At 39.7% G+C, this 20,875-nt stretch overlaps 1 protein-coding gene across 7 annotated transcripts in view; it reads left to right on the top strand.

Moving 5' to 3' along the window:
- PIK3CG (phosphatidylinositol-4,5-bisphosphate 3-kinase catalytic subunit gamma) overlaps positions 1–20,875 on the top strand; it is a 74,549-nt gene that overhangs the window by 31,638 nt on the left and 22,036 nt on the right. For 5 of the 7 annotated variants that reach the window (XM_070469236.1, XM_070469224.1, XM_070469228.1 and 2 more), the window contains one exon: positions 242–3,839. The exons of 1 other annotated variant lie outside the window; for it this stretch is intronic. In XM_070469236.1, coding sequence (XP_070325337.1) covers positions 242–520 — 279 coding nt within the window. In that variant the 3' untranslated portion in view covers positions 521–3,839. Of the gene's footprint in view, positions 1–241; positions 3,840–7,283; positions 8,701–20,875 lie in introns of those variants that run through there. One more of the 7 variants, XM_070469244.1, reaches the window with a different exon arrangement.

Genomic DNA, 20,875 nt, shown 5'->3' with positions numbered 1-20,875 from the left:
TATCAGTTTTCTTTGAGCATACCCTAGGTGTTTGTAAACATTCTACAGTGCTTCAGAGACTGTAAAATCAATCTGTGTTCTTGTCAAGTGTTTTTCATCTGAGGCAAAGGACTGCCTTGCTTGTGATGACTTTCTCACTGGGACAGGATAATGCCATGTAAATTCCAAAACAGTCTGCTGGTCCTTATCCTACTTTGTTACTGTAACAACAGTTAATAGCTTTTTCTTTTCCTTTATCCAGGATGTGTGTGTCAAGGCTTACCTAGCCCTTCGTCATCACACAAATCTACTGATCATTCTGTTCTCCATGATGTTGATGACAGGAATGCCCCAGTTAACCAGCAAAGAAGATATCGAATACATTCGGGATGCCCTAACAGTAGGGAAGAGCGAGGAGGATGCTAAAAAGTATTTTCTGGATCAGATTGAAGTTTGCAGGGACAAAGGATGGACTGTGCAGTTTAACTGGTTCTTACATCTTGTTCTTGGCATCAAACAAGGAGAGAAACATTCAGCCTAATACTTTGGGCTAGAATTAAAAAGCTATAAGTAAGCACAATAGTCATTGAACTTGATTTAAAATGCCCTACAACATTATGAAAGCTGCCGCTTGAGAAACGTAGTTCTTTTTCTAGCTGAACTCTCCACTGGAGAAATATCAGCCTGATTATTTGTTTAAGTGCTGTTCAGTTTTAGGTTTATTTGCAGGTTTGTTTGTTTCTCGTTTGTCTCAGTGATGTTGGAGAACATTCTAAGTTTAAACAGCCTAATTACCCCCTCACTGTGACTGATGTGTTGACTATCACATTATTGGGTGCTTCCCAAAATTCTTCAGAATCATTGGTAACATCTCTTCATCTGGGTTTCCTCTCACTTTTAGTTATCCTTGACTTTCTCAAATTATTTATGGGGAAAAAAAAAAAAAAACATGCTCATTGTAACCTTTGTCTCATTTCTCTAATGCTTCTAAACTTTCCCTCTGTGTCTGCAGATGTTACTAATGTGCTAAAAGCAAGGAAAGCGAGATCCTATTTTCAGGGTCTTTTATCATCAGATTTTATTACCACTGAGACTCACAAACACCAAATGGAAAATGGGAACCTTTGTGCCCTGGCCCTCATCTGCTGCTCTGGTTCCACAATTATGAATTGCAAAATTTGTCTCAACTCTGCCCACAGAGTAAATTCTCAAGTATAACTATGATAACCTGCTTCCCCGGAGAAGCAGGAAACAACCAAAGGGACTCATCTGGGGCTTTTATATTCCTCCCCCTGAGCCCTCCCCACCTTCCTCCCTGTCTCTCTCCTTCCTCACTTCCAACCTTCTCAAAGTTCTTTATGCAGAGTTGTGAAATTTTCAAAAACACCTTTACCCTAGAATTCAACAATTAGTTGAAAAACAATTTTTCCTCTAGGGATACTAGAATTGTAGGTACTTGTAGAGATGTTTGTTGGGGTTTTTGAAAGGTACATTATTAAAGGAGATAGTCTAGAAAATGTGCATGAATTTCCAAATGCCTTAATTTTAAATTTTGGCCTGAGAAATTTTTTCTTTCTTTTTTAATGGAAGAAGATATTTAATATCTAAAAAGATCTCCAGGTTAGGAAGAACACTACTTGCCCTATGCATCTCACAACTTAAAGGACCTTTACACTCTGATGATACAGTCTTCAAATTTCCTAAAAATAATTAAACTGTCTTCTTTAAAAACTATTTTCATCTCTTAAACATTGTACTATTTATTGGAAGTGTTAACAGAGAAAGATGATTATTTATAAAATATTTTAGAATTATCTATAGTTAATACTTGACATAGAAATAACTGTTAATGGTATCTGTGTTTAAATATTCATGCATGCTAAGTCACTTCAGTCATGTCCAACTCTTTGTGACCCCATGGACAATAGCCCACCAGGCTCCTCTGTCCATAGGATTCTCCAGGCAAAAATACTGGAGTGAGCTGCCATGCCCTCCTCCAGGGGGTCTTCCTGACCTAGGGATCAAACCTGCATCTTACATCTTCTGCATTAGCAGGTGGGTTCTTTACCACTAGCACCACCTGGGAAGCCCTATGTTTAAGTATACTGGGATATAAATAAATGTTTAATTTTTAAATGTTCTAAATAGATACATGTTGGACTTTGGTGTAGACCAAACTTTTCTTTATGAGTACACAAAAGTCCAGTAGGTCTTAACTCTAGCTGCAAATCAGAATCACCAGGGATACTTTAAAAATACCCTGCCTGAGCGCCCATCTTGGGTTGTAATTAGTTTGGGATGAGGCCCAGACATCAGTGTTTTTCTAAGTACCTCCAGGAGATTCTAACAAGCAACCAGTGTTCAAAAACCCTGCATGACCTTTAAAGGTGCAGATAACACTGCTTTCTTGCCACTGAGCCTTTCCTTGACTCCTAAGGTATCTAGAAAAGGCTCCTCTTCCTTGCCAACTCACCCTTTTAAAATCACACTTATCACCTTGTACATAAGACCATACCTGTAATCAAATGTTTATTCCTCTGTGTTAATGGAGGATAGACATTTTATAGTATTTTTAAATCATCTATTCCCCACCATTCTTTCTCAATAACAGGAAGATTGATGCTTTCTCATTCAGAAAAGAATGTTTCATTAATTTCATAAAGCATAGTCAAGCCCAGACCTTGCACAGATTCCACTTATTTGCTTTGCTGAAGCAATCATCTTGATAGAAGAATTACAGAGGAGTGTATCTATATTTAGCCCATTGGGGCAGGTGTGTACAAATTTGCTCAAGTGAACAAGTTCCTTAGTTATGCTGATTCTGTACCTATGCATGTCACATTGAGCTTAATTTTTCCAGATTCCAATGAAGGTACAAGTTTAATTCTATAGACTGGCAAATAAACAAAAATCACCTTTGTGTGCTTCCTTCATTGTCCCTAATGAATCACATGACCCATAAGTTTTATACCTTTGAAAATGTGCTAGAACCTGAGTCATATTTCTATGGAGCTGGCATCAGGCATATCTGAATAATGGCTTTGGTGCTCAGCTTGCATTTAGATCACATCTGTGTGAGTACAGATAACAATGTACCCGATAAAAATGTTGCTTCTGCTCTAATTGAAATACTTCATCTCTGTGGCTGTACATTAGGTCTTTAAACACTGATCCATGGCTTTGGAACTGGGACTATGGCCACTAAAGTAAAGTAAAACTAGAGAATATTCTAGACCTTGTCCTGGCATTTGCCTGGCTTTAGTGATACTGGTGAGAGAAGGGAGACATTGTAATAAAATATATAAACTCCTAGAGAAATCTCTTGATTTAAAAAAAATTAACTTTGTTAAATAAATCTTTCATAAGAGATGAATTAGTTAGAAAAGTTTAGATGTTGGAATTCTGCAGCATAATTTGGAGGCTGTTAGTTCTGTATAAATGGAAATTATTTTTTGAAATGAGTCTGAAAAGTAATTTAGGAAGTTAGTTTCTGGAGCAAATTCTGGCCTTTATTTGCTAAGTGAGGCTCCTTTGCCTGTGAAATAAATTTTCAATTATACTTTACTATATAAAGAAAAAAGAAATTTGGAATTTTAAAGGTCCTGGTGTATTATTTTCTGTTTAATCCAACTAAATAACTCTGGTCACAAAAGCAAATAGTTTTATTCTTGGTGCTTGTCTGCATTTTCTCAAAGATTCATTTTCAGGGCAGATGCTAAAGAACTAAAGCACGTACTTTGGCTGAAGTGAATCCAGAGCTGGTCCACTCCCTCTCCAGACAGCCCCATCCTCCCCACTTGACTTTGTATTTACATTGTAAATTGTTACATGAAAATTTAAATAAAAGAAGGAATCTTGTATCTTGTGTTCTCTGCACACATTTTTTAATGTCTGAAAGTTAAGATAGTCCTAAAACTCAAATTCTTTCTTTCAAGAAATCTTTGCTGAATGCCCACTACCTATGAGACACTGTCCACACAAGAAAGACACAAAGACACAACAAAGCTGACTGACTCCCAGTCCTTAAAGCATTTATAATTTGTTGGTGATAGCAGACACTTCATGATGGGGGTTGTGGTGGGTTGCATGTCCCACCAAAACATATGCTGAAGTCCTAACCCCTGATATCTGTGAATGTGATCTTATTTGGAAATAGGGTCTACCCATGTAATCAAGTTATGATGAGGAGGCCCCTACATTTACCTGGACAAACCTATAATTCAAAAAGACACATATACTTCTATGTTCATTGCAGCACTATTCACAACATCCAAGACACGGAAGCAACCTAAACATCTACAGACAGATTAGTGGATAAAAAAGATATAGTATATATATATATATGTGATATAGGACTATCCTAACTTTCAGTTTAGGACTATCTTAACTTTCAGGAATACTATCCAGTCATAAAAAGAGTGAAATAATGCCATTTGTAGCAATATGGAAGGAACTAGAGATTATCGTCTAAGTAAAGTAAGTCAGAAAGAGAAAGATATCATATGATATCACTTATATGTGGAATCTAAAATGTGGCTTAAATGAATCTATCTACAAACAGACTAACAGACAGAGAACAGACTCACCACTGCCAAGGAGGACCGGGGAGGGAGAGGGATGGACTGGACGTCTGGGGTTAGCAGACGTAAACTACTGCATTTACAATGTGTAAACAAGGTCAGGCTTCAACAGTACATGAACCGTGAACTTCCAGATGTTCAAGCTGGATTTAGAAAAGGCAGAGGAACCAGAGATCAAATTGCGAACATCCATTGGATCATCAAAAAAGCAAGAGAGTCCAGAAAAGCATCTATTTTTGCTTTATTGACTATACCAAAGCCTTTGGCTGAGAGGATCACAACAAACTTTGGAAAATTCTGAAAGAGATGGGAATACCAGACCACCTGACCTGCCTCTTGAGAAATCTGTATGCAGGTCAGGAAGCAACAGTTAGAACTGGACATGGAACAACAGACTGGTTCCAAATAGGGAAAGGAGGACGTCAAGGCTGTATATTGTCACCCTGCTTATTTAACTTATATTCAGAGTACATCATGAGAAACGCTGGGCTGGATGAAGGACAAGCTGGAATCAAGATTGCTGGGAGAATATCAATATCAATAACTTCAGATATGCAGATGACACCACCATTATGGCAGAAAGCAAAAAGCTAAAGAGCCTCTTGATGAAAGTGAAAGAGGAGAGTGAAAAAGTTGACTTAAGATTCAACAGTCAGAAAACTAAGATCAGAACATCTGGTCCCATCACTTCATGGCAAATAGATGGGGAAACAGTGGAAACAGTGGCAGACTTTATTTTGGGGGGCTCCAAAATCACTGCAGATGGTGATTACAGCCATGAAATTAAAAGACGCTTACTCCTTGGAAGAGAGACTATGGCTAACCTAGACAGCATAATAAAAAGCAGAGAATTCACTTTGTCAACAAAGGTCCATCTAGTCAAGGCTATGGTTTTTCCAGTAGTCATGAATGGATGTGAAAGTTGGACTATAAAGAAAGCTGAGTGCCGAAGAATTGATGCTTTTGAACTGTGATGTTGGAGAAGACTCTTTGAGAGTCCCTTGGACAGCAAGGAGATCCAACCAGTCCATCCTAAAGGAAATCAGTCCTGAATATTCATTGGAAGGACTGATGCTGAAGCTGAAACTCCAAAACTTTGGCCACCTCATGCGAAGAGTTGACTCATTTGAAAAGACCCTGATGCTGGGAGAGATTGAAGGCAGTAGGAGAAGGGGATGACAGAGGATGAGATGGTTGGATGGCATCACCGACTCAATGGACATGAGTTTGAGTGAACTCTGGAGTTGGTGATGGACAGGGAGGCCTAGCATGCTGCAGTCCAAGGGGTTGCAAAGAGTCAGACATGTCTGAGTGACTGAACTGAACTGAAACAATGTCCTAATGTATAGCACAGGTAACTATATTCAATATCCTGAGATAAACCATAATGGAAAGGAATATACAAAAGAATGTAAAATTTTTTAAAAAGATGAAGTGGGTCCTTATCCATCATCTGCTTAACAGAAGAGGAGGAAGAATGCCTTGTGAAGGAATTAGAGATTATAATGATGTCTCTACAAGCCAAGAAACTCCTGGGGCTACCAGAAACTAGAACAGGAAAGGAAGGACTCTCCCCTGGAAGCTTCCCAGGGAGTATGGCCCTGCCAATACCTTGGTTTCAGCTTTATAGGCTCCAGAACTGAGAGAGAATACATTCTTATTGCTTTATGCCATCCAGTTTGTGATATTATGTTATGGCATCCCTAGAAAACTAATATAGTATCAATAATGAAAAATTCTGTGGGGTTTGGGGGCTAGGAGGATCACAGAATTTAGGTAACGAAATCTATTTATATTTTCTGCTATTCCAAAGAGATTGAATTGTGAGCAAAATATATGACAATGTGCTTATATTATTAATGCATTTTAAAATCTCTAATAACTCACTAAGTGAAAGACAAGTATCTCATTAGAAAATATTTGATTCACACACACAAAAAAAAATGCATTGTGGCTATTAAGCACATCACAGCAAAGTCCAAATTACTACTGATTAAACAAATGCAAATTAAAAACTAAGTTCCTTTTCACCATCCAATAAACAAATACTAGTAATGCCCAGAATTCATGGTAATTTGAGAGAAAGAGCACTCTATTACATTGTTGAAAGCAGAGCAAGTTGGTAAATTCACATATGGTATTTTGTCAAAATTAAGAACATGAAGAAGGAATCTATTCTCTAGCCCAGCAAGTCCACATCCAAAAATTTATCTTTCAAAAATTCTTGGACAAGTACACAATGACTTTGGATAAAAACAGTTACCAGCATTCTTTGTAATAACCAAAAATTGGAAACAACTGAAAATTCCCTCTCAGTAGCAGACTGGTAAAATCATATCCTTACAATGGACTATTATGAACCCTTGAAAAGGTAGCTCAAAGTCTATTGATAACCAGGTAGTATGACCTGCTGAGGAATGAAACAATGTGGTAATAAGACAGTGTTTCTTTAGTTATATTCAAGCTAAAATGTAGGTTTGTATATGCCTTGAAGACTGGGGGATATACTCATACCAAACCATTAGTAGTGACTTAATTTTTTACCTTGCAGTCATTTTTTTCTCTTGGATCTTGGGGAATTTGAGTTTCTATTAGTTGGATTTCTTAACTAGGGGAAAAAATTAAGTCATTCACTTTGTGAGGGAAAATGCAGTCTGCATGATAATCTTATCCTATAACTTACCATAGAGCCTCATTAAAAGCTAAGAAAATTCTGTTTTTCAGAGGGAAAATGATCATGTGAAGTCAATAATTATCAAGCACTGGCATCAAAGCTGTTGTTGAAACTTCTTGGCATGAAGAAGACAATGTCAAAGCCTTTCTGCCTTACCTGACTCTGCCTGACTGTTATCTGCTTTATGCTAAGACAGCCCCATCCATCTCCTAAAATGTCAGTGCTTTGGGAGGGAGGCCTCCAGGGATGCTTTCTTCAATCACTAAGTGATGTCTTGCCCGGCTGAGCTCTCAGCTCTGCAAACCTGTACAGCCAGTGCAGCCACGCTGAACTCTCTAGCTCACGGTTCAGGCTCCCCTAGAGGTGCAAACCGCCTCATTTTCACTTCTCATGAATGTCAGCTTTTTTTCTACACATTTGCTTATTAGTGTGGCTTAAATCTCACTGCCTACTGCTTTCATAAGAATTTTCCTTTCTGGGAGCTGATCTCTGAGTCTGGGTTCATCATGCACATGTTTTTGTGACTTGGAGGATGTGGTGGAGACCTACTAAGGAACATAAAATCCCTTTGCAGCATCTCAGCAGCACTTCTCTCTGTCCTCAGAGCAAATGGCCGGTCATTGAAGTTTTATACTCAGAGAACAAACTAAGAATTCTTTTGATGACAGACTTAAAACGGGTGCCTAGTGTCTGCAAATGCACCCCCCACCACCCCTATCATTTCCAACCACAAGCAAGGTTTGTGGCTGAGCAGCATCTCCCACCATCAGTCATATGACTCCAGCTATTAGGGACCAGTCTGGCCTCCAACCCAGCAGCTTGCTTTTGCATCACCACCAAGCACCTGCGCTACAAAACAACTGGTCTGTGACTACAGAGGCCTTCCATCGGGGAAATCTCATGCCCACGAACCACTGCCAAACCCCTGACCTTTCTCCAACTCATGGTTCTGGAAACCAGAGAAGACCATTATTCATTTTGGAAGCACCTCCTTGCCAAGGTAATCACTGTTCATGGTGACAGCACAATATGCAGGTTTCACTGGGTAGATGGTTTTGACTCCTTTAATCTATGCAGACTGAGAGGAGTCTGAGATCTGAGAGATCCTGGTAGAAGTGCTGGACCACTAGCCAGCATTTTGGCGATAATCTATGTGAGAGTCTGAACCAGATGCTGCAGCAGCAGTTTGGATTAGGTGGGGCAGTAAAGAGAGCAGTTAAGTGACTTTGGTATTAAATCATTCCATATTCAAGCAATGATTGTTTCTTGAAAAAACTATCTAATCTCTAAATTTCAACCCTCTCCTCTGGAAACTGAGAGGACAGTAATCCCTCATTTGCAGATCTGACTGTGCAGATTAAATGAAATAATGAAAATGAAGCATTAAGTGGAATGTCTGGCTCTATATTATTGCTATTGTTCAATAAACAGAAGGTGTCATTTCTCTGTTCCTTTTCAATGAAGGCTGAAGAATCTTGAGAAATAAAAATGAAAAGTTCAATGGCATCATCCTTGGAGTGTGACCCTTCAGAGTATTTTCAATGATGGAAATATTAACAACTTTCTAAGTATGGTGTCTTCCAGAAAGGATTTCAAAAGAGAAATCATTTCTATTTTATGCTAACATCAGATACCAAAGAAATCTAAATAGCTTCTTTCTCTGATGAGTTATTCCAATCAGTAAAAATTAGTCCCTAGGTTTTTCTGGGCCTAAGGCAAGTCAGATAAATTAGAATCAATTGAAAAGGCTACTAATTTCTATTTACTTTTTTCCATCAGTTTTATTAAAAATCAATTTACATAAAATAAAATTCATCAATTTAAATGTGCAAATTGATGACTTTTGACAAATGTATGTATCCATGTATCAACCACCACAATCAAAATATCAGTTTCATCATTCAAAAATTTCCTCTGATGCTTCTTTGTAGTCAATACCCTCCCACAGAAATGCTTCCTATGACTACAGTTTTGTCCTTTCTAGAAATTCATATAAATGGAAACATAATACGTGGTCTTTTGTGCCTGGCTTCTTTCACATGGCATAATACTTGTGAGATTCATCTATATTGACTAGTAAAATATAATTTAGGAAGGCTCACTTTCTGGACAGATTTGCTGCAGTTCACTCTAGAGCCAAAAAAAATCTCTCCCTGCAAACCAGCTTTTCTGCTGTTAGTTGAGCAGGTAACTAAGCAGGGCTACTTCTCAGCTCTCCCCTGGTATGACTGACTAGTTAAGCCTCTATCATATTTGAGAACCAATCGAATTGCACTTAAGGTTGTGATTGACTCAGCTTTGGTTAGGTGTCCACCACAAGGCCAAGCAGTTGTGATCAGGGAGACACAGTCACATGTGAAAACATGGCTACAAGGATTTATCACTACTACACTGAAAACAAGGGCAGGGTGACCAGGCTAAGTTTCTGAAAGAGTTTGACCTTGAATGAAGATATGTAGGTATAGAAACATTTTGGTCAAGTTTTCTGATTTTCTTGAATATTTCTTTGAATATTAAAAAATATATGTAAAGAGATGCTATTGTATTCAAATATTGTACATAGCCCAATACAGAATCTAACTGGTAGGACACAACTGCTGAATGCAAACATCACTGTGTATGATTCATTAGTAACTATCACAATAACATGGAACAGAGGCAATTCAACCAAGCCAGGCTAGTCTTCTTTACATTTCACCCCACAAATGAACCCAGGTCATTTACTTCTCACCAGCGAAGTATGCACTGACATTTAGTACAGGAAACATAAAATGATTTCTGGCTATGTGGGCGTGTTTCATGCAAACACTTTTTTTCAGCAGTTTCTGACTTCAAATAAGAACTCCAGACACTAGAAGGCACATTTAGTTCTTAATGTATTAAAGAAAAAAGGATAGAAGTTATATCATTAACCTAAAAACCTTTTCGAAAGAGACTTGCACCTGCACATTTTCAAGAAACAGGTGTCACAGCCTGAGAATTCTGCCCTGTCCTCCACCCCACTGAGGCCATATATTAAAGGGTCAAGTCCAGGCTTCTCAGCTGTAGTTCCAGGAACAGTGATTGGTCTTGCTTATTTTGCTTAAAGTTATTGTAGTATCAAGGGGCTTCCCAGGTGGCCCAGATAGGAAAGAATCTTCCTGAAATGCAGGAGACCCAGTTTTGATCCTTGGGTCAGGAAGATCCCCTGCAGAAGGAAATGGCTACCCACTCCAGTATTCTTGCCTGGAGAGTCCCATGCACAGAGGAGCCTGGAGGGCTACAGTCCATGGGGTCACAAAAAGTCAGACATGATTGAGTGACTAACACTCACTCACTGTAGCATTGTCTTTCTTTACCAGTTAGTTCTATAAGAAAAGTTTTCCCAGGTAGCTTTTGGCATCTTCTGATGCATTTACAGTTTCTGACTTACTGAAGGGAAGCAGAAGTCCTGTTGTATGTACCAGAATGGGTGGTGGGGATTCTTCCTCTTCCTCAAGCTAGCTCATGGATTATTATTAGCTATTTGAATCTGAATTCTCAATCCTCTCATGTTCAGATTAGAATAAAAATGACTTGGAACAGAGCCATGCATATTTGGTGTCAGTTCTATAACTTTTTCCAATATCTATGACCTTACAGAGTTCTTGGGTAAACTTACAAAAACAAACCCAACCTATCAGATTTTACATAATTTTAGGAAATTATTGAGACCTTGATTCCCAAAGTGCCACAGGATCAAGGTTGAGAACGAGTCTCACTTGGTTCAAAGGAATATATTACAAATCATGAGGTTTCTATAAGTAACTCCTCCTGCTACAACACTTCACAATTCTCTTCCTGTTTCCTCCCCTTCCCATGTTCATAATAATTAGGGTTTTTATCTAGGAGAAATTAGCCTGCCTCTCCAAACTGCCTCCAATTTAGGGATGTATATCTTGAGAGGTCCATATTATTTCTTCCTCAAGAACTCTTGACATTTTAAGGCCTCAGCTCAATATCTTGGTTTTAAGGTCCTCTCCCATGTTTCAAGCAAGAGAAAAAAAATGAAAATCAAGCAAATCACATAGGAAAAGAGAGTATCATTCTAAGACATGGAAGAGACTGCTTGATTCTATTTAATAGATCAGGAGCAAAAGTTTAACATTGATTAGTCTTGGATGGACAAAAGAAAGAAATATTAGGACAGCACTTCCAACAGATCCCTTACTAAGCAAAGCCTCCAAGACAACAGCCCTGTTTCCACTTGAAGTCATCCTTACCACTTAGGATGCCATGAAGCCAAGGCTGAAAGCATCCAACTTACTTTCAAGATAATGTCCTTGTTCTTTCAATGTGATTATCAAACATGTATGTGTCAGGAACCATGGGCAATCTTTGGAATTCAGAATTGACAAGAGACAATTGCTTCAAAGGCAGAGTAATTAAGCCTCCTGTCTAAAACGTTTAGGAAAAAAAATCACATTGCCTAATTAATCCTGATAAAACAGTATTCAGGAAAAACTTTCATGTATCAACTTGGCTTTTTAAATTTTCTAAAACCCAGGAGTTCAAGTTCTTCAAATGTTTATTACTGATGAATGACTGTTATCTTTCCTGTCCCTTGCTCTTCTTAGAAAGAAAAGGGAGCAAGTAACCCAAATTAACATAGGATTTGTATAAGCAAAAACTACCACTACTCTCCTGCAAAATTCAGTAAAGGCTCACCATTTTTCTAGTGGCTCTGGCCTTTAAATTCAATCCTCTGTTTCGGCAAATCACAAGTGAAATATGCTGTTGATTCAAAACTAAAAGCTGTGCTCCCTTTCCCTCAAATTTCCTGGAACTCTCTTAACATTTTATGTTTATCTTAGTAAAATATGTAGGCCATGTTTTGAATTCTTGGAATATTTTGTCTTCACCAAGTATGTCAATTGACTTAAGTCAATAGTTTGAAGTTACACAGTGGAATATAGAAACTGCAGAACAGAACAAAGATTTCAGAATAATTGGACTAAATAATCAAAGGACTGATATTGTGACAACTAGAGTTACTAGGATCTAAATGTATTCAGATTTTCAAAAAACTCATTTCAAACTTTCATGAGACAAGTGCAAAATACACCATGAATACCTGCAGATCTAACATCCAGGAGTTCAACTACTGATGGGCAACTGTCAAGGTCCATCCGTGGTATGCATTAACTGACTATTTTGTAGGAAACCAAGTTTGAACCCAAGCTTTGAGGCTTATGTTAAGTTGAGGCATTTAGCTCATCTAAATTAGCAGTTAGTGAGCTGTTAGGACCCATCGCATCCATCTCTCTATAATCCTTTTAGGTACTCATCAAAAGCCTATACAAATAACATAGCATCACATGCCTTGCATGTTTGGTAGTAGTCTGTGTTATGCTTTTACAGTCGGAAAGTCCACTTATTCACTTGTGCATCAAAAATTAGTATGAGTTAGTCACTGGGAATTCTGTAGTGAACAAATACAGGGAAAGTCCCTGTTCTCATGGACTTAAATCATATGGTAAAGATAGAAAGCAAACAAATGAGATAATTACAGACTGTAATCTGTGATTTAAAAAATAATAGGTGATGTGTTACTAAGTAAATGCAGGAGGACAACCATGCATAAATGGGTCAGGAAGGGCCTTCTCAGAAATTAACATCTGAGCCAAGACTTGAAGGAAGAGAATTAGAGTGCCAGCCCCTAATTAATTATTAGCTTTTGCTAGAGAAAACTAAGTACCTAGAGAAATAGATGATGCTATTCACCCATCCAGGGGTATCTGAGTATCAAAAGCCATCTTGTGGAGAGAACAAGATGCAAAGGAGTAGGTGGATGTGGAGTACATCTCTCTCCATGAATACATCAGGAATACACCTTCAGACACAGAAGTGCGTGCAGAATACCAGCTGAGAGTGGACAGGAATACCTAACTAGCGGAAAAGAATATATAGACCCATGCAAAACTCGGTAGGATGAAGGAACTAGGAGGTACAACAGTAGTGATAGTAGGACTGGACCTGCCCTCGGTGGGTGGGGGAACTGAAGCAGGGGTCCGATCCCCACATCAGGGCAATTGTCTGAGTCAGAGGAGAAACATTTAGGGTTGAGAGGGAAACAGCTGATCTGTGACAGCCTAAATGGAATGAGAATCAGACAGTCCTTGCCGCAGCCATACATACCCAGGACGGATACATAGATCCCCTGGAAGATGCAGCGGCTGGGAACTGGAGTTTAGGAATTGTGGAGCAATCTCAGGGTGAGGGCTGCTGTTGACCATGGAGAGACAGATCCAGGGGATGTGAGGGAGGAGATTGTGGTGGGGAATGCCTGTGGAGGAAAGCCGGGCAACCATGGAAGCAAGATGATACCGCTGAGTCATGTGTAGGTGATGGAGCCATCACCATAGCCTCTCTTCCCCAACACGCCAGCATTGGCAGCTGAACAGTAGAGAGGCTGGCCCATCAAATGCCTGATGCACTGAACCACAGAGTAGGACCCCACCCAGGGTGCCCCTTTAAGTGCCTGACTTGCCGACCTACAGAGTAGGACCCCAGCCAGGGGGGCTCCCTTCTATGTGCCTGACACAGGGAACAACAGAGAAGGACGCCAGGCAAGGGAGCCCTCTGAGTGCCTGAACCGGTGGAGTTACAGAGAAAGACTGGCCAAAGAGGCCTTCTGATCACCAACTACAAGAGGCTCGAAAAAAAGACTCTGATAGGGCCACAACTCCTGCGGCAGGGCAGTCCTGTTCCTGCACACTTGGCACTGTCAGGGTCCCCACAAGCCAAGCAGCTGTGCCACCTTCACGCTCAAGTCTCACTGGGGCAGAGCTCCCACAGGCAAAAAAGTCTTGAGTCTAGACGTGCAGGGTCACTTCGGTAGTGTCCGACTCTTTGTAGGCTGTGGCCTGAGAGGCTTCTCTGTCAGGGAGCAGGGTTCTCCAGGCAAGAATACTGGAGCGTATGGCCAAGACTGGTTGCCATACCCTTCTAGAGCACTATATTTCCTGCTGCCCTAGCTGCCAACTCCCCTGGTACCTGGTGCTGCCAGAATCCCTGCGATCCAAGCAGCTGCACCACCTGCACACCTGGCCCTCACAGGGGCAAACCCAAGTCCTCCAAGGCAGCCTCAGGAGCAAACCCCAGTGGACGGCCCACATGCAGAGGTGGACATAAAACCACAGTTGAAACCCAGGGGCAGTGTGGCTAAGGAAGAAGACCCAAAACCCTCCCAGCAGCTGTACAAGCAGATTAAATCCACACGATCAACTAGGCAGACTCTGTGTCTGTGGAATATATAAAAGGTCACTGAGAGCTCCCACAAAAGCAAACGCACTAGTTCTGATAGCTGTGGACATTGGAGGCAAGAACACATAGGAGTAGGACCAGATTAGAACCTGGGCTGCCCCCACAACAGGTCCAGAGATCAGCACAGTGTTGGAGGGCATCCTGGGGAACTGAGGTGGACTGTGACTCCCAGCGAGGGAAAGGACTGACAGTGGTGACTCAAGAAAAACATTTATTATTCTTATGTTTTGACTTGTTCTGTAGATTGTTAGATTTCTTTTTCTTTTTTCCCTTTTCCTCCGCTCTCTGTTGTAGTTGATTTTATTGGCACTATGAAATCCAATTAAGCTTTTGAGCTTTTTTTTTCCCCTCAGTCACATTTTTCGTTGTTGTTATAAACCTCTGCCTCTATGTTGGGCTTTTGCAGTTCTTGGGAGTTTTCCTTCTTTTTTCTCTTTTCTAATTTTAATTTTTAATTTTTTAAACCTATTATTTTTTCTAATTTATTCCTTTGTTTTCTTTTCCTACTGTTCTTTTCCCCTTGCAGTTAATCTTTAATGTATACAAATCTTTTTATCTACCTCTATTAAGCTTTGCATATCCATTCTTTCTTTTTTTCTTTCCTTTCCTCTCAACATACGTTTTATTTTCATAGCTTTATTCCCAACTTGGCACCTTGCTTTAGTTTTGTTTTCCAGTTTGTGCTTTAGTTAGTTTTGTTCTTAACTGGTAAATATAATTATGATTTCATTTGTTCACCAGATCTATTGTACTTTATTTCTGTTTGTTTTGACTTTGCTCATGGGTGTATATGTGTATGTGTATATTCCATTATTTTAATTATTATTTTCCTGATTTTGCAACTGCCATTTGTCTGAGATTCATCTTTGGTTTCTTGTTTGGATATTTCTTTTAATCTCACTCAATGCCATAACAAACCACTTGTGGAATCTTCGTTCCTAAGTAGAGATCAAGCCCTGAGCCTGACTCCAAGACCTAGACTACCACAGAACTAACCCTAGGGAGTATCAAATAGTGAGAACTCACACAAGGTAACCACTGAAATACAAGACCCGGCATCACCCAACCACCACCAGCACCCTGTGCAGGACGCCACATCTAAACAACAAACAAAACAAAAATACAAGCCCAGTCATCAGCAGACAGGAGTACCACTTCACTCAGCCTTGCCCATCAGAGGAGAAACAAACAAACAAAAACTCAGGACAAATCTCACCCTATACTAAGCTTACACAAACCACTGGACCAACCTTAGTAGGGCAGAAACCAGGAGGAAGAAAGAATTCAACCTTGAAGCCTGGGAAAAGGAAACCTCAAACACAATAAGCTAAAAATAAATAAATAAATAATAATGAAAAGGCAGAAAAATACTACACAAATGAAGGAACAAACTAGAAACACAGAAGTCCAAATAAATTAAAAGGAAATAGGCAAACTATCTGAAAAAGAATTCAGAATAATGATAGTAAAAATGATCAAAAACCTTGAAAACAAAATTAAGAAAATGCAAGAATCAATTACAAAGACCTAGAAGAATTCAAGAATAAACATAGAGAGACAAACAACACAATTACTGAAGTTAAATATACTCTAGAAGGAATCAATAGCAGAATATCTGAAACAGAAGAATGAATCAGTGAGCTGGAAGATAAAGTAGTGCAAATAATTTCTGAAGAGCAGAATAAAGTAAAAAGAATGAACAGAACTGAGGATAGCCTTAGAGACCTCCGGGACAATATAAAACACACCAACATTCTAATTATAGGTGTCCCAGAAGAAGAAGAGAAAAAGAAAGGTTATGAGAAAATTTTTGAAGAGGTTATACTTGATAATTTCCCCAAAATGGAAAAGGAAATAGTCAATTAAGTCCAAGAGGCATGAAGAGTCCCATACAGGATAAAGCCAAAGAGAAACATCCCAAGACACATACTAATCAAACTAACAAAGACTAAACACAAAGAAAGAATATTAAAAGCAGCAAGGGCGAAGCAACAAGTAACATACAAGGGAAACCCCATACACTTAACAGCTGGTGTTTCAGCAGAAACTCTGCAGGCCAGAGGGAATGGCAGGATATATTTAAAGTACCGAAAGGGAAAAATCTACAACCAAGATTACTGCACCCAGCAAAGATCTCATTCAAAATTGATGGAGAAATCAAAAGCTTTTCAGAAAAGGAAAAGTTAAGAGAATTCAGTACCACCAAACCAGCTTTGCAACAAACGTTAAAGGGACTTACATAGTCAAAATACACAACAGAAGAAAAAAGATCTACAAAATCAACCACAAACAATTAAGAAAATGGCAATAGGAACATATATATTAATAATTGTTTTAAATGTAAATGGATTAAATGCTCCAACCAAAAGATACAGACTGGCTGAGCAGATCAAAAAACAAGACCCATATATATGCTATGTACGAGAAACTCACTTCAGACCTCAAGACACCCATAGATCGAAAGTGAGAGGATGGAAAAATATATTCCATGCAAATGGGAAGCAAAAGAGCTGCTGTAGCAATCTTCATATCAGACAAAATAGACCTTAAAATGAAGATTGAAAGAGGTAAATAGGGAAAGGAGTACATCAAGGCTGTATACTGTCACCCTGCTTCTTTAAATTATATGCAGAGTACACCATGAGAAACTCTGGGCTGGATGAAGCACAAGTTGGAATCAAGATTTCCAGGGGAAATATCAATAACCTCAGATATGCAGATGACACCCTTATGGCAGAAAGCAAAGAAGAACTAACGAACTTCTTGATGAAAGTGAAAGAGGAGAGTGAAAAAGTTGGCTTAAAGCTCAACATTCAGAAAACTAAGATCATGGTATCTGGTCCCATCACTTCATGGTAAATAGATAGGAAAACAGGGGAAACAGTGGAAACAGTGACAGACTTTATATTTTGGGGCTCCAAAATCACTGTAGATGGTGACTGCAGCCATGAAATTAAAAGACACTTCCTCTTTGGAAGAAGAGTCATGACCAACCTAGACAGCATATTAAAAAGCAGAGACAATACTTTGCCAACTAAGGTCTGTCTAGTAAAAGCTATGGTTTTTCCAGTAGTCATGTAAGGATGTGAGAGTCACACTATAAAGAAAGCAGAGCACCGAAGAATTGATGCTTTTGAACTGTGGCATTGGAGAAGACTCTTGAGAGTCCCTTGGACTGCAAGGTGATCCAACCAGTCCATCCTAAAGGAAATCAGTCCTGAATATTCATTGGAAGGACTGATGCTGAAGCTGAAACTCCAATACTTTAGCCACCTGATGCGAAGAACTGACTCATTTGAAAAGACCCTAATGCTGGGAAAGATTGAAGGCAGAAGAAGGGGATGACAAAGGATGAAATGGTGGATGGAATCACCGATTCGATGGGCATGAATTTGAGGGAACCCTGGAGTTAGTGATGGACAGGGAAGCCTGGCGTGCTGCAGTCCATGAGGTCACAAAGAGTCGGACACGACTGAGAGACTGAATTGACTGACTGACTGACTGCATATAAGTTAAATAAGCAGGGTGACAAGATACAGCCTTGACACATTCCTTTCCCTATTTGGAACCAGTCTATTGTTCCAAGTCCAGTTCTAACTGTTGCTTCCTGACCTGCATACAGATTTCTCAGGAGGCAGGTCAGGTGGTCTGGTATTCCCATCTCTTCCACAGTTTGTTGTGATCCACACAATCAAAGGCTTTGGTGTAGTCAATAAAGCAGAAATAGATGTTTTTCTGGAACTCTCTTGCCCTTTCAATGATCCAATGGATGTTGGCAATTTGATCTCTGGTTCTTCTTCCTTTTCTAAATCCAGTTTGAGCATCTAGAAGTGCACAGTTCATGTACTCTTGAAGCCTGGCATGGAGAATTTTGAGCATTACTTTGCTGCATGTGAGATGAGTGCAATAGTGAGGTTCAGTTCAATTCAGTTCAGTTGCTCAGTCATGTCTGACTCTTTGTGACCCCATGAACCACAGCACACCAGGCGTCCCTGTCCATCACCAACTCCCAGAGTTTACCCAAACTCATGTCCATTGAGTCGGTGATGCCATCTAACCATCTCATCCTCTGTCGTCCCTTTCTCCTCCTGTCCTCAATCTTTCCCAGCATCAGGGTCTTTTCAAATGAGTCAGCTCTTCACATCAGGTGGCCAAAGTATTGGAGTTTGAGCAGCAACATCAGTCCTTCCTAGTTTGAGAATTCTTTGGCATTGCCTTTCTTTGGGATTGGAATGAAAACTGACCTTTTCCAGTCCTGTGGCCACTGTTGAGGTTTCTAAATTTGCTGGCATATTGAGGGCAGCACTTTCATGGCATCATCTTTTAGGATTTGAAATAGCTCAACTGGAATTCCATCACCTGAACTAGCTTTGTTCATCATGATGCTTCCTAAGGCCTACTTGACTTTGCATCCCAGGATGTCTGGCTGTAGGTGAGTGATCATACCATCATGGTTATCTGGGTCATGAAGATCTTTTTTGAACAATTCTTCTGTGTATTGTTGCCACCTCTTCTTTATATCTTCTGCTTCTGTTAGGTCCATTCCATTTCTGTCCTTTACTGAGCCCATCTTTGCATGAACTATTCGTTTAGTATCTCTAATTTTCTTGAAGAGACCTCTAGTCTTTCCCATTCTATTGTTTTCCTCCATTTCTTCACATTGGTCACTGAGGAAGGCTTTCTTATCTCTCCTTGCTATTCTTTGGAACTCTGCATTCAGATGGGTTTATCTTTCCTTTTCTCCTTTACCTTTCAATTCTCGTCTTTTCACAGCTATTTGTAAGGCCTCCTCAGACAACCATTTTGCCTTTTTGCATTTCTTTTTCTTGGGGATCGTCTTGATTCTTGCCTCCTGTACAATATCATTAACCTCTGTCCATAGTTCTTCAGGCACTCTATCAGATTTAATCCCTTGAATCTATTTGTCACTTCCAGTGTATATGGGATTTGATTTAGGTCATACTTGAATGGTCTAGTGGTTTACCCTACTTTCTTCAATTTAAGTCTGAATTTGGCAATAAGGAGTTCATGATCTGAGCCACAGTCAGCTTTGTCTTGTTTTTGCTGACTGTATAGAGCTTCTCCATCTTTGGCTGCAAAGAATATAATCAATCTGATTTTGGTATTGACCATCTGGTGATGTCCATGTGTAGTCTTCTCTTGTGTTGTTGGAAGAGGGTGTTTGCTATGACTAGTGCATTCTCTTGCCAAAACTCTATTAGCCTTTGCCCTGCTTCATTCTGTACTCCAAGGCCAAATTTGCCTGTTACTCCAAGTATTTCTTGACTTCTTACTTTTGCATTCCAGTCCCCTATAATGAAAAGGGTATCTTTTGGGGGTGTTAGTTCTAGAAGGTCTTGTAAGTCTCACAGACCTATTCAACTTCAGCTTCTTCAGCATTACTGGTCAGGGCATAGACTTGGATTACTGTGATATTGAATGGTTAGCCTTGGAAATGAAGAGATATCATTCTTTTGTTTTTGAGACCGCATCCAAGTACTACATTTGAGAACTTTTTGTTGACTATGATGGCTATTCCATTTCTTCTAAGGGCTTCTTGACCACAGTAGTAGATATAATGGTCATTTGAGTTAAATTCACCCATTCCAGTCCATTTTAGTTCGATAATCCCTAAAATGTCAGTGTTCACTGATACCATCTCCTGTTTGACCGCTTCCAATTTGCTTTGATTCATGGACCTCCAGGTTCTGATGCAATATTGCTCTTTACAGCATCAGACTTACTACCATCCCCCATCACATCCACAACTGGGTGGTGGTGTTGCTTTGGCTCCATCTCTTTAGTCTTTCTGGAGTTATTTCTTCACTGATCTCCAGTAGCATATTGGGCACCTACTGACCCGGAGAGTTCATCTTTAAGCGTCCTAATCTTTTTGCCTTTTCATACTGTTCATGGGGTTCTCAAGGCAAGAATACTGAAGTGGTTTGCCATTCCCTTCTCCAGTGCACCACAGTTTGTCAGCATCTCTACCATGACCCGTCCGTCTTGGGTGACCCTACATGGCATGACTCATAGTTTCATTGAGTCAGACAAGGCTGTGGTTCATGTGATCAGATTGGTTCGTGTCCTGATTGTGGTTTTCAGTCTGTCTGCTTGCTGATAGAGAAGGATAAGAGGCTCATGGAAACTTCCTGATGGGACAGACTGACAAAGGGGGAAACTGGGTCTTTTTCTGATTGGGCAAGTCCATGTTCAGTAAATCTTTAATCCAATTTTCTTTTTGGGGTGGGGCTGTGTTCCCTCCTTGTTATTTACCTGGGGTCAAACTATGGCAGAGGTTATGAAAACAATGGCAACCTCCTTCAAAATGTCCCAAGCATACACTGCTACACTCACT

Source organism: Odocoileus virginianus, chromosome 1 (genome assembly GCF_023699985.2).
Source record: "Odocoileus virginianus isolate 20LAN1187 ecotype Illinois chromosome 1, Ovbor_1.2, whole genome shotgun sequence".
NCBI lineage: Eukaryota > Metazoa > Chordata > Mammalia > Artiodactyla > Cervidae > Odocoileus > Odocoileus virginianus.
This window is presented reverse-complemented; position numbering and strand designations above follow the sequence as displayed.